General features: G+C 36.8%; 1 protein-coding gene across 1 annotated transcript in view; it reads left to right on the top strand.

The window, feature by feature from the left end:
• Positions 1-15365, top strand: part of SUCLG2 (succinate-CoA ligase GDP-forming subunit beta) — a 285838-nt gene that overhangs the window by 166395 nt on the left and 104078 nt on the right. The window contains exon 9 of the mRNA XM_034956854.3: positions 1572-1714. Within this exon, the coding sequence (XP_034812745.2) occupies positions 1572-1714 (143 nt within the window). The remainder of the gene's footprint in view (positions 1-1571; positions 1715-15365) is intronic.

Raw genomic sequence — 15365 nt, 5'->3', positions numbered from 1 at the left:
TAAAACAATTGATTTTATCACACTCATCTAAATTTGTGAAAATGGCTTCTTCAGCTGAGATAAGAATGTCTATAGAAGCAATACAGTTTCTATTATTGTTCACAGCTTATAGTGCTCAGATTTATACGCTTCTGACTTAATTGCACAAGACTGTGTTTCTGGTAGAATCAATTCATTGTACTGGAAACTGAGGTCTTAATCTTAATGGAATTAAAATAAAAATGATTTGTAGCTCATTAAACCAACAATATCATTGTATTCAGAACTGAAGAGACCTCATCCAAGAGTTGGCTGTTCAATACAATAGAAAATGACATCCAATTACAAGTGATACCAAAAGCTCTTGCTTTGTATTGGAGCAATAACTATAATGTACCAGATCACTCACATCATTCTGATCCTGATAAGCTAATGCACTCTCAATATTTGTAGGCATTTAGAAAGGGGAAAGGTATATGGGTTTAAAGCAAATTAAATACAGATTATTTATAGCCTCTATAGGAATGTGCATGGTTTGACCACATAGCAGCCTCAAAATCTATGATTTACACATTTCAAATTGTTTTAAGATTCTGTGTAAATCATTTTTATTTTAGTTACTCCAAATTTAATTAGTCACAGTCATAGGCTTTTCTAGGGAATTGGAGGGTCAGAAAAATGAAGGGTACTTTACCTTGTGAGTTTCTGCTGTGTTCAGGAGATTTTTTTTTTCTCTCTCAAGGAAAGTAATTTTATATAATTAAGCTTAAGAAGCAAAATAAGTGCAATTGATCAATAAAACTTAGCTCTGGAAAACAAGACTTTTGATATTAAAACTCTCTACCTACTTTCTTAAGAAAGGCTCCTAAGATGTTGGCACATTTTGGTTCCAGTTTTAACGGTTGGGTTGCTGGTGAGCATTGCTTATATTAATTTGAAAGAGGAACAAGGGGATAAGAATGTTGTTTTTGTGCAGTCATTTGTTCATTTGTTTCTAAGTTTATCCAGGTAACATTATGTAAACATGTATGACTGTACTAAGTGTAAAAAAGTATAAAATCCCACTGAAGTTGGGAAGCCTTGTGGTTCAATCCCACAGATGCCACATTCAAAGGAGCATATTCTCAGCAAACAAAACATTGAGAATTCCATTCTTTACTCCTGTCTCTTAAAGTATATTAAAAAGAATGTAATTCATAGGTCCTAGCAACTTCCAATAGCTTGTTTCTCTGCCTCCTGATTCTCTTAAGCTTACACTTTGCAGAACCTAAAACTTCCTTTTTTACTACTGGCCCAAATCGGTTACTTACTTAAACCTTTCCTTCTTTCTGTTTTTCAGATTGATTTAACTTCCCAATACATCCTGTTCCTCATTCCTAAGTCTTTTTTGTTTCATTGTTTGCATATACATGTCCTGATTCTTTATCCTAAAAGTCTATGAACTAATCTGGTTTAATGGAATTCCAGACAGAATATAAATTGGCCTGGCAATGACAGAGTTCTCTCTTGGCAATATGGGGGAGGGAAAATGTTTATGGACCATTTCATGTTGCTAAATGTAGCCTGTCTTGTGTCCCATTTGCATTTCACAGTGAATGGTGCTGGGCTCGCCATGGCTACTTGTGATATCATTTTCCTTAATGGTGGGAAGCCAGCCAACTTCTTGGATCTTGGAGGTGGTGTAAAGGAAGCTCAAGTATATCAAGCATTCAAATTGCTCACAGCTGATCCTAAGGTAACCTTTCTTTTTGTAGGGAGATTATATGCCAGTTTTAATTTCTCACCGTCAAGAGCTCACTTGTTCTTCCTGGTGAGAGTTGATAAGTCAGTATGTGTACTCTGCAGCCCCAGATGCAACTTCTGTCTTTTTTTTTTTTTTTTGAGACGGAGTCTTACTCCGTTGCCCAGGCTGGAGTACAGTGGCGCGATCTTGGCTCACTGCAACCTCCGTGTCCTGGGTTCAAGCGATTCTTCTTCCTCACCCTCTTGAGTAGCTGGGATTACAGTCACAAGCCACAACGCCCAGCTAATTTTTGTATTTTTAATAGAGATAGGGTTTCTCATGTTGGCCAGGCTGGTCTCAAACTCCCTACCTCGTGATCTGCCCGCCTAGGCCTCCAAAAGTGCTGAAATTACAGGCATGAGCCACCGCGCCCAGCCCACAACTTCTGTCTTATATCACATTGGAATACGTGATGATTTAACTCGTTTTGGGTAAAAGGCTTATAAATACTCCTGGGATCTTATTTCAGAGGTTGTGTGTACAGTCCTGAGAGGCGGAAGGAAATAAAAAAGATACAGTGTGCCAGTCGAAACATTGGTTGGCATGAACTTTATTTGGGTAATTTACACAGAAGCGACTGGTCCCATGCTTACATGATTTAGAGGGAAGAGTACTATGATTCCTTCCATAAAGATGCTGAAGGTATTACCATATATTGGAAAATTTTAGGGTTATAGGATCAAAAATCACTGGGAAGTAATGGCCCCACCTTCTTTTGTATGCTTTCTAATTTTTATCTCTGACCATTAGTTTGTAACATATGTACTAAGTAGCAAATAACTGTACCTGGTTTCATAGTTACTATTGCTGCTTCATGTGCATCTTTTTAACCTGAGGGTAGCTAACTAGAATGTAGCTACCACACCCATGCTAGGGGCAGTGTGGGCATTCAATTAATATTTAATCAGCTAGTTTAGTAACCAAGTTAAGTATCAGTATGCTTTGTTTCACCTGTAGATACTCAGTTGACTATAACATGGTTTAGGTAGATGCTTGTTATGTAGAAAGACCAAAATATTTTGAAAGTCTAATGTACATGGTTTTCATTTCATTCTTTTAACAGGCCTGTGAAGTACGTATATGCCACAACAATTTGATATAAAACTTTTTCCTTAATTTTTTGATTTTTTTTTTTAGAGACAGGGTCTCGTTCTGTCACCCAGACCGGAGTGCTGTGGCGTGATCATAGTTCACTGTAGCCTCAATCTCCTGGGCCCAAGGTATCCTCCTCGCACAGCCTCTTGAGTAGCTAGGACTACAGGTGCATGCCACCATGCCTGGCCAATTTTTTTTTATTTTTTGTCTTGCTGTGTTGCTCAGGCTGGTCTCAAACTCGTGACCTCAAGTGATCCTCCTACCTCAGGCCCTCAGATCTTGGAGATTACAGGCGTGAGCCCTCACAATTGGCCTAAACTTTTATTTGAGAATCATTGTCTCAATATTGTTAGAGTATCTAATATATTGAGTTGGTTACTAAAATATCTGAAGATGTGGGAAATCTGAATTGTTACTAAGAGAATCATACATGAAAATAATACCAGATTTTTTAAAAGAGAAATGTGGTCTGAACTAAATATGGAAGCTTCCCATTAATAAATATACTGGCAATAGCCTGTTTTGTTTTGCATGCATAAAATTTTGTCTTATATTGGTAGTACACTTGTCTGTTTTCCTCATGACTTAAATAGTTGGTGGCCTTATGTTTTTGCTTGTCTTTTCTTCTGACTCACAAAACAGACGGCAAGGTATTATTAGCACTTATCTTCAGTTCTCCAGTGCCGTTCAGGAATAGCAAAGTTATTGAAGTTCAAAGGCAGCCAGCCATAAGGAAGGTATTCGCAAAAAGAACAATGTTTCCACTTACATAAGCACTTTGTTTTCATTGGTTAGGTAGAAACACCTATCCGTGGCTCTCTAATCATGTATTAATTCACTTATTCTTTCTTCCTACTGCTTTCTAAGGGAAGAATCATTTTCCTCCCAGAGATTCCCAAACCAATTGAAATCTGTAAATACCGAGACACACAGCTCCTTAAGCTGCTTGAACCACAAAGTACCCAGAGGACAGACGATTGTAATAAAATACTGAACTTTTAGCGTCTACTGAAACTCTGTGCAAAGGATAATAGAGAGCCACTGAGAGATGAAATCTACCAGGACAATCATTGGATTTCGTTGAAATAGCTTTTCTTAGTGGCTCACCTCAAATTTTAATTTTGTAAAACCTGTAGGATGGGGAGGGAGAGTGGAAAAATTACTGTCAGAGCCATTTTTCTTTTAAAAAAACCACTCTCTTCCAAAATTTTGACTTTATGGAATATTTTCAAATGCTTGGATTATTTCAACTTTTTTTGAGATTAACTGTCATCTTGGGTAGATAAAGGTATGTGGGAGTTATTTTATTTTTCTCATGCTATATCAGGAAAATGAATGCACAGCTCATCTCACAGTACTTTTTCCAAATCTTGAAATTTCAAAACCAGTTAAAAAACATAGAAATGTAATGAGTATTTTCAATCCTGGCTTCGTTTCACAAAATTTAGAGAACAGAACCTAAAAAATAGTATAGATGAGTTGATGTGATTTTGCAAGCAAACTGGCTGTAGTTTTGGCAGTAATTATTTCGTGTCCACCTGCCCAAAAGTAGAGGTTCCTGAGAGCCCAAAGCTAATTATTTCAAAGGTGTCAATTGTCTTGTTAGATATAAGGATTAGTTAGTTGAATACACAGAAAGTCAAAATTACAGAACACCAGTTTTTGTTAAACTTTTATCAACTGATATTTACAACTGCTTATTTGCAATGTGTCTAAGATAATTCTGTTCAGTAAACACGTCATTCAATAAAAATATTACAGGTTGACATATATTTCCACTCATGATGTCAGTCATAGAGCTGAAAATTTTAGTTATTTTGCTTGACTGTTAACCCAAATGCTGATTTTCACTTGGACCTAACACAAGTATCTCTACAACTAATGCGTTTCTTATTATTTTATCGTATATATGAAATGAAGTTCCTCTACCAAGCTGAATAAAACAAGAGTCTTTTTCAAGATAAACTCACTTACTGAACTGAATTCATATGAAGTGTATCATTAAATATTTTATAATTCTCTTATTTTCCAGCTGAGCTTGAGATGAGAGAAAAGTAATAGAGTTTGTTCTGCTGGTGGTCTTCATCATTTTGATTTAAAGAATTCTAAGCATTAGTATTCTTTAAATCATAAAGAGCAAAAATGTATAAAATAGGAAATAGAAGTAGGGTTTTGTGGTTTTCTGTTAAGAATTTAAAGACATTTAAAAGAAAAGCACTATATAGAATGTTAACCTTGGGTTTTTGTTTTCCAAATTATACTCTGGTTTGTATTTTAATTCTGAACTTAGAATTCCAAAGGTGTAGCAAATGTAACATCTGGAATATGTTGTGTTCACTTACACAAAACACCTAGTGTTCACTTACACGAAGCATCTTGTGAAGTGAATACAAGGAAAGGACACTTGGCACGAATCTCTCCATGACCCCAACTCTGTTGGCCAAAGATAAGCAAATCTTTTGCTCTCTGGAGGCCTAGTTTTGAAAAGCAAAAGTACATGATTGGCATTAGTAAAGGCACCTCATTGGATTTGATTGTACTTCCTGGTTTAGATCCAACTTTGAATCATATTTTCAAAGCCCTTGAAATATCTAGGAAGAAATGTGCTACCTAAGCACCAAAGACAAGTTGAAGAATGGAAGGAACTCTTAGTGGGGGATTCTTATGTCAGACTGCCTGGGTTCCAGTCTTGTCTTTACCAGTTACTGGTTGTGGGACCTTGGGCATGCTATTTAACTTCTGTGTGCCTTGGTATCCTCGTTTATAAAGTGGTAATAATAGCAGTACTTACCTCAGAGGGTTGTTTTATTACACAAATTGAGACACACACGCACACTTTTCATTTAGAGGGAAAATAATTTCATATGACAGTATCATTTAAAAAATTAAAATTAAACTTTTATTAAAGTATAATCTACATACAGAACAGTATACAAATTTTAAGTATACAGCTTGATGAATTATTACAAAGTGAACATAATCATCTAACCTCCAGCCAGATCGAGAAATAGAACATGGCTGGGTGCGGTGGCTCATGCCTGTAATCCCAGCACTTTGGGAGGCCGAAGTGGGCAGAAGGTCGGGATTTCGAGAGCAGCCTGGCCAAAATGGTAAAACCCCGTCTCTACTTAAAATACAAAAATTAGCCAGGCGTGGTTGCAGGCACCTATAATTCCAGCTACTTGGGAGGCTGAGGCAGGAGAATTGCTTGAACCCGGGAGGCGGAGGTTGCAGTGAGCCGAGATTGTGCCATTGCACTCCAGCCTGGGAGACAAGAGCGAGACTTCGTCTGAAAAAAAAAAAAAAGTAAAAGAAAAAGAAATAAAACATAACAGGGATCCTGGAAGCCTCCTCCTCATGCAGTCCCCATCATTTTCCTACCCTGCTGTCTCTCCACAGGTAATTTCTTTTCTTTTCTCTTTTTTTTTTTTTTTTTCTTCTTACTTAGCCTCCTGAGTAGCTGGGACTAAAGGCGTGTGCCACCATGCCCGGCTAATTTTTGTATTTTTAGTAGAGACGGGGTTTTACCTTGTTGCGCAGGCTGGTCTCAAACTCCTGATCTCAAGGGGTCCTCCCGCCTGGGCCTCCCAAAGTACTTGGGTTACAGGCAGTAGCCACTGTGTTCAGCCCTCAAAGGTAATTTCTAGTATCACAGATTTGTTTTACCTATTTTTAAACTTAATATCACTGGAATCATGTACTGTATACTCTTTTGCATTTGTTATCTTTTACTTTACTTTTGCTACTGGTTAGTCTTTTCAATTTTAGTCATTCAGGTAAGTATGAGGCATTATCTCATTATGGCCTTTCTGTCATGACTATTGAGGTTGAGCACCTTTTCACATATTTATTAGCCATTTGAATATACTCTTTAAACTTGTATTACCTCATCTATAGACATGAAAATAATACCTTAAAGCATTGTTTTAAGTACCAACTTGCAAACCTTTCTAAAGCATAGTGAAAACTTTAGCTTTTTATATTTTCTGAGTGTTTCATTCCATTATCACTTCCAAAACTTAGATTTAGAATAAATGCACATCTCAGAAATGGGAGGTGTCTGATACAGGTTCAGTGATAATCAGTGTTACTTCATGTGTTGTTTTGAAATTGATGGAAGGTGTAAGTGACTCAGCTTACAATGATTCTCTACTCAGACAACCAAGGAAACAGTTAATAAAGGGAGGATTAAATTCATGTTTGAAAGAAGAACAAAATATAATTTGTTATAAATTTGAGAAGAGGCCAGCTCTTTTTGTGCTCTATGGTATATGTTTCAGAAACTTTAGAATGTGAAGCCAGAGAAGTAAAACTGCATGCCATATTTTCAGAATCAGGTATATGCAAATGCCTTACGTTTTAATATATTTTAGGATTCACTTGTGCTATCTCATATTTTTAAATTATTGCACATTTAGAGTTTATTTAAGTACAAAGAAGAATATCCTGTTTTCTTTCAGATACATGCTTATAACTGAGGCACAGAGCTGTTTAAACTTAAACTGAGGTGCCGTAAAATTGTCAGGAGTTGATTTGAATAACCAGTGATTCACAGATTGAGCAGCTCCAAACCAAAAGTGCTTCCAGGGCTCCATCGAAAGAACGTGAAGGGAAGACTTTTATAGGGCAAACACGAAAGTAAAGCAAAGAAAATACTGGATTGGTTACAGTTATACTGTTGCCTTATTTGGTCTATCCTCCTGGAAAGTTCTAGTTATGTAACCATAAGTTAGATAACTAGAACTTTCTGCTTCCAATTGGTTAGCCTTAAGTTTCATTTTTCTGTAACATAGGCATTTACAAGAAATAGCTCAAGTTTTGTTTATGTCTGCAAATCAAGCAGAGTTAAGATCACTTATGAGGCCTAACTGGCTTTGTCTGCTCAGAGATTCTTCAGGTCTGGTGTCCATTTTAATTTATTGTAACAAAGCAAAACCCATTTCATTACACACCACATGTATTTGCTGAAATATCTTATCTGCAAGCGACTGTTTTCTTTGTAGGGAAATAGAACTCTTGTAGGAATTTATTTTCGAATATAGTGCTCAATACTTTATACAACACAAGCATTATTTTTGAAATGACTACCCTGCATTTCTATTCTTGCAGGTTTGCTTGAAAATATGTATTTTTTTCATATAGAGTGGAAAAGATTAAAATTCCAGGCAGCCCTTCTTTCTAGTGGTAGTCGACCTGATAGTCTAGTCTGTGGAGAATGATTAATTTTGTGTTGGTCAGCTGGTCATTTAGTCTCCACTTCCACTTAGAATAGCTCCTTATTTAGGGAAGTCACTCTGCATAAGCTAGAGGATGGAAAACCGTCTACCACTCTGGGCCCTTTTCTTTTTTCCCCTGGCAGTAGTTTTCCCAGTGTGAGGAATTCATAAATGTTGATTTTTGCATATATTTTCCTGATGTCTAGTTAATTAAAATTTCCAAGAATATCTGGCCCTCCTTGCCCACCTCACATTTGTTCCATTTTACCTGCCAATACTTCTCAGTAATAAGTGGGTCCTGGTGACTGCATTTGGTTTTGTGTCTTCCACATGATCGGTGTATCTGCTAGCTACCACATTTTCAAACCATCCCTAATAGAACACTCAAAATCTATTTGCATGCTCCTCACTAACATACCCTCAGAAACAAGCCAAAAATAAGATTTTTACTCTTTACTCTGTCTTCAAAATCCAGGTTTTAATGCACCCTACTTTGTTTTATGGTAAGCGACTTGAATAATTTAACAGATTTGGGGCTTAGTAAATTTTGTCGTTAGTCCCAGCAAGCTCTGGAATTGATTATGAGTCCTCTGTGTAGATGCCTTTGTAGAGTGTTAAAGTGAAATGGACCATGAATCAAAGTATAATGCCATATAGTTTGGAAAAATATATAATTATTAGAAGAGTTAGGGTTGTTGTTTTCCTTAATGTTATTGCATAGAGAAAATGAAGCGTTGAATGCAACAATTAGAAAACAGTGCATTTCTCAGCAAGACAATCAATAATGGTCGGGAATAATGTCAAGAATCTCTGCATCTTAAGAATAATCTTATGTGGCAGGGCATCTGAAAGTTGTACTATTAGTATTTTTGAGATGTTACTTTAAAATTCAGATAAAGCCTGGTAAAGGCATCATTAGATGTGGGTAGTGAACTTAGGAAAATCATTCAGAAGAACAAGGCTGAAATCCTTTGGACTGTGAAGGTCTCTGATTCCTTTCCTATATAGCAGAGGTGAGATGTAGTCTGGTGGGATGTGCCCCATGGATTCAGGAGACTGCAGATACTGTGAATCCTTTTTTTCCTCCTTCCATGCTGCCCCACCCACTGTCAGAGAACTAGGAATTAGGAAAGATGGTCTCATTCCTAAACGAGCAACATGTCCATATGGGCTTGCCTAAGAAATTGGCTCGACTTAGTAGTTTGCTAAATAGTCTTTTGTCTTTATTTTAGGGTATTTTATAAATAGTAGTCCCTTTTCCTAATTATTAAAATAAGGACAAACAAAAGAGAAAATTATAAAATAGATTACACAGATATATTTATATATACCTTTCTAAAATATATATATATACACACACTAGTTTTGACAAAACTAGACTTATATCATGTAATTGACAATATTATATAGTCTGCTTTCTTTCATTTTTTTATGTGTTTTGCCTGTCCTAGTACAGTTCTCTATAACATTTTCAGTGGCTGAATGGTATTTACTTGTATGGATATACAAGTTTACTTAACCTAGTGCTCTGTTATTTGATATTCAGGGTGTTTCAAATTTAAAATAATGCCATGAACCTCCTTGTTCTCATAACTTTACATAAAGCTGGGATTATTCATATAAGATAAATTCCTAGAAGTGTAAGGGTCAAAATGTATGCACATTTTAAGGTTTTCACATGCATTGCTGAATTACCTCAGTAATAGTTGAAGGACTTGTAGAGGGCTAACATCAGTGAGTTGAGTGCCCATTTATTTTCCCATGTCTTGGCTATCATTGCTGTAATTCTTTACCAACAGGAGAGGTAGCATTTTTAAATGCTTTTTCTTCTATTCAGCATTTGTAATGCTTCTTTATGACTTGCCTTTTCATTTTTTTTGTCTAGTTTTCCATTATTACATAATTCTCACAGTGATTTAGAACACAGGACTCTGTGTGTGTGTTTGTGTGTGTGTGTATGTGTGTGTTTGAGATCAAGGGAATGGGCAGTTTTATTTATGTCATCAGTCATGTTTTTCCCACATCTTGACTCTTGTCTTTAAATTTGTTTCTATAAATTTTGATGTCTCACTATAATAAAGTATGTACACTTGAAATACTATTGTGTAGAGTATATTGAGATCACCTCATGCATGTTAGTGTCTTTTACTATGATTTACTTAGTTTCCCATGAAACTTGTTTTTAGAGTTTTAAAATTTGTGATTTCATGAATCAACATACCATGGTACAATTTCAAGTCAAAAATGGTATTCCCCCCGCCCCTCCCACAAAGGAAACAGTTCTCCTGGTCTGTTTAAAGCAAGATGAATATTAGGATCACAAGTGGCATGTTCCTCTAGTTATTAATAAGATTCTTTTTATTTCCAAGGAATGCTTTTAGAGTGTTGGAGGAATTTCACTGTAATCTAATCTACATTGTTTTCTCTTAGTATTCTTGGTATAGTTGATCATTATTTGCTTGTTCTGTATTTGGAAATTCGCCTGTGTGCTAAAATTAATTTGTACTCCAAAAGTCATTTGTAATTCCACAGCACTTTCAAGGTCATTCAAGGCAATGTGCAGAGTGGTGAAAAATTTTAGTCACCCAATGCACATGTTCCCAAATGAGATCAAAAAGGCAATCCTCTGCCTTCTTGTTTCAGCTTTCATACTGTAAAACGTGTCCTTTTGCAGTCTATTTATGGCCATGTTTTTTGCATTTTTGTCCTTTTTTGTGTGTATGGTTTCACTGTTGGCCCCCAAGCATAGTGTTAAATGCTTTCTAGCATTCCTAAGTGTCAGAAGCCTGGGATGTACCCTACAGAGAGCATACAGGTGCTAGATAAGCTTCATTCGGTATGAGTTAATAGTGCTGTTGGCCATGAGAAGCAACAATATATATTAAATAAGATGTCCTTAAACAGAAGCATACTTAAAACAAAGTTAGGAATTGATCTGCTTATGAAAATATTGTGACTAGAGGCTCATAAAAATGTAACTGTGTATTTCCGCTAAGAACAATGGTTGAGTATTTGCTAATTCAGTGGTTTTAGTGACTGTATAGACCATAACTACTATGGATAATGAGAATTGCCTGGGTAGTGTTTTGGATAATTATGAGCAGCTTTTCATAGATTATATGATAGAGACACCTTTTCTTTCTCTTTCTTTCCTTCTTCTTTCTTTTTCTTTCTTCTTTCTTGACTGTCTTTTTTCACAGGGTCTCATTCTGTCACCCAGGCTGGAGTGTAGTGGTGTGATCACAGCTCACTGCAGCCTCGGCCTCCTGGGCTCAAGAGATCCTCCCACCTCAGCCTCCTGAGTTGCTAGGACTACAGGTGCATGACACTGCACCTGGCTAATTGAATTTTGTTTTGTAGAGACAGGGTTTGTTGCCCTGCCTGGTCTCAAACTCCTGGGCTCAAGCGATCTGCCTCTTAGCCTCCCAAAGTGCTGGGATTACAGACATGAGCCACAACGCCAAGCTGAGACACTTAAAGAAAGGACAATCAGAAACCCCCAGTCTAAATGTAAAGTAAAAAACTTTTCTTATCATAGTTTACTTGTTCCCCTAAAGGAAGGATTTGATTATGAGAACCTTTAGAATATGCCAGTAATGGCTTTTTAGACATACTGCCTTTATAGCTATGGAATGATTAAAGTTTGAGGAAATTTTAGTTTTTCAACGTTTCAGTTAAGAATGCTTTCCTTACAAGTTTAGGTTATTTTCACTTTATGTTTTTGGAAGTTTTTTAATATTAAATAATGATCGCTGTTTCACCTTTACGAATTTACATTTCCTACTAAAAGTGTGATATTTAAAAAAATTTCCTAATTGTATTCCTGTAATACAACCACTATTATAATTTTAAAAAATTTTCTTCCAGCATTATGTGTCATTGCCTGATGAACATCTTCTCATGTTGTTAGTCTTCCTGATCATCATTTTCCTAGCAGTATTAAATAATGGACCTTTTAATTTAGATATTTATTTAAAGAAGCCTAACATATAAAATATCTTTCAAAAAGCATGTGGAACTTTGTAAACCAGATTTGCTTAAAGCAGGGAATTATACAGTCAGAAATCAAATATAATAGTAACAAGTATGAAGAGCTTTGTTTCACAGTAAGCCATAAGACTTAGGAAAGAAAAAGAAAAGCTTTGGGGGTACATAACAGTTTTATAACAATAAAAAAGGAAAATTAACATAATTCAGGACCAAGCTACATATTTTTTATGTATTTTATACAATTACTACCTCTGTGGACTTCTAATTTGAGTTAGTTTTAATTATCTCAGAATTAACGGCAAGTCATTTATTAATATTTGACACAGTCCCTCTAAGTTGCTGGGATGCTAAACTACCTAAGAATTCCAGAGGTGGCTGAATGCACCTTCCGAGTTTTTCAGTTTAATATCTTCCTGTTCAATGTCTTCCTGGTATATTCAGGTCAGTGAGGTTAGGAGGCATCAAGAATGAGACTTGGTACTGGTCAGAAAATGAACTCACCTTTATTTTTCCATTCTCTTTCTTGCTAGAATCCTCAAATGATTTATTTTACCAAAAACCTCTTAAGATTCCACTGATTTCTCTGTGCATTCCCACCAAACTTTCTGTCTTTGTAAAGGAGCAACATACTCCAGGTGAACTTCTAAATTAAGCGTCTTTTTAATCTCTATAACCATCATCAGATGTATCCTTGGGGATAATTTGTGACTATCTCCTTTTTCTTTTTCATGTGATATTTACAATTTACAGCCCTCACCGCTGAATAATCTCTTTATTTATTCACTTCTTTTTAAAAATTCTGTAAAATTGCTCAGAAATATTATAGTTTGTTTGCCCCCTTCCCCATCCCCACATTTCTTGTTGCTTTTTGCTCCATATTCTTTAAAAATACCCAAGGTATAGAGCTTTCCTGAATTTTCTCCCCATTCAAGGTTTTTGTTTTATGCAACTATTGTATACTTCATTATCTGTAGCCCCTGTAATGGTACATAGAACATGGTAGATGCCCCAAAAATATCTTTTTAGAACAAACTCATATTGTCAGCCTGTTTTTTTATTTCCATATAAGTCATCTAGCTGAATATTCTCAGCCAGGAAGAAAAGCGTAATAAGTCAATGAGTTGCCCTTCTGAAACGATTCAGTTTCCAGGCTAGATGCCAATGCCATGTGTCTGGCAAGACTGTAATACAATGGGGCAGTCTGGTGGGGGCCATACTCTAGGACTAGACTTGTTCACCAGAGTCAGGCAAGCATTGGAAGGAAGGACTCTTTGCAGAGAGTGGGATGAGGTTCCATCCAGCAGCCAGAGGCAATGAGTACAGGAAATGGTTGGTTGTACAGGAAGGATTGTGGCAGTAGGGAGGGGCCTTACCTGAAAGCAGCATGTTAGAAGATAGCCAGAGCACACACAGAGGGAGGCAATTCCCAAACAACATATAGGTAATTCTTTTAACAAATAGCCAGTGCCACCAATCCCACACTAGTGCAAGGGCCAAACTCCATTCATGGCAAGCCTCCTGTAAGCCAAAGCTTGGTTCTAGGGAGACTCAAGTACCAGGCAGATAACAAAGCCAGGAACTCAGCCATAGGTACAAGTCAGGGTGTCAACCATGAGCTCAAGATTCATTCCACAGCAAGAATGACTTGAGTAGGGGGGTGTTCTCCAGCATGTCAGGGGGCAGCTCTGCAAAGACCCCTTTGTGAAATCAGTTACTAGTTCCTCAGACCACAGAATGACTAAACTGGATTAAAAGCCATTTAGAAACATCAGCCAAACAAGAATATATTAAGTGTCATCCCTGCCAGGCATTCTTATAGGCACTGAGGATAAAGCAGTGAGTGAAATACATCTCGTCTTGTTCACCTGGAGGTGCCATTTTAAAGAGGATAGAAAATCGTTTACGCTGGTGAGTAACTAGTAAAAGAAAATTATGTAATATATCTGCTGGTGCTGTCTGCTAGTTTGAAATATAAAAATGAAAGGGGGCTTGAAAATGCCAGGTGTTTGTTATTTCTGATAGATTTGTCCAAGCAGACCTCTCTGATAGTTGACCTTAGAGAAAGAAATGTCATCGCCGTTCCATGATTTGGAGTTGGAGTTTGTGGGTAATGACTTGAATGCTATCAATGAAAGAATCTGCCCCTCAGAGTTGTCCTCCTTTCTCTTGTCTTGACCTACCAAAGTGTTCTGAGCAATGTTGCTTGCTTTATTACAGATTTTTTTTTAAGTTTTGTCCACTTAAATAGTTTACGCAGCAACTTTACCCTAATTTGGGTGGCAACTCTCTTGCAATTAGAGGTCCTTTCTGAATATCAATGGATATTTCATCTGCATACCCAGGAACCTCTCCTGAGAATGCTTCATTTCCACCTTTGAGGTCTTCTGAAATGGAGCACTGCAAACACACATATTAGCATTCCCAAGGGCCATCTGGTACAAATCCGAGTTAATTATTTTTCTTCCAGCTTGTCTGTGGGTTTTTTCATTAATTGTTATCTCTAAGTATTCTGGACACATCCTTTTTTCTCAATTAGAACTCAATAGAAAGTTTTTGAGCAAACATTTAGGTGTCTGCTCTAATACTGAAAGGCCTGAAGATCGTAAACAGCAAGTAGAAAACCCATTTGGAGCTTTAACCCTTGACCTTCCAGGTTTCACTTGCTCGTTAATCCCAAGTAGCACATTTCTCTGAGAGGGAGACAAAAGTGACTTAGAATCTTCCGTGTGTCATTATGATCCAAGAGTGTTGGCATTTGGGTAGCAGGTGTGAGAGAAAACACCAAAATCACCTCATATTTAGATGATTTCTGATATTTTCTGTGTTTTATAACCTGTGATCAGTAGTTGCATTTCATGAGTGGAGCCTTCTTCTCCATTAAGCTGAACGACCAAATAGTTAACCCAAATGCTGACAGTGCTGACCAAATTCCAAAGAATAGATATTTGGTATTCAAATGAGAAGGGTGAATGAAGCTAAAGTAAAAAATACAAAAGTATAGAAACATGAAGAGAACTTATACTGAAAGAACAAATTCTTTGATTCAGTTTTTCTATACAGGTACTTCCTTAAAGGCACTACCAATTGAAAGTTGCACCAATTTATCCTACAGTGTGAAATACCTTAAATAAGGTATAGGACGGAAAGTGAAGCCCCATCAGCATACTATATTTCTCTTCTAGTGGTTACAGCTTGGTATTTCTGCATCCAGCCTGCAATCAACAATTCTTTCTTCCTTCCCTCCCTCCCTCTCTTCCTTCCTTCCTTCCTTCCTTCCTTCCTTCCTTCCTTCCTTCCTTCCT

This window comes from Pan paniscus, chromosome 2, assembly GCF_029289425.2.
Source record: "Pan paniscus chromosome 2, NHGRI_mPanPan1-v2.0_pri, whole genome shotgun sequence".
Taxonomy (NCBI): domain Eukaryota; kingdom Metazoa; phylum Chordata; class Mammalia; order Primates; family Hominidae; genus Pan; species Pan paniscus.
Note: the sequence above shows the minus strand (reverse complement) of the source record. Positions and strands in the feature narration are given on the sequence as shown.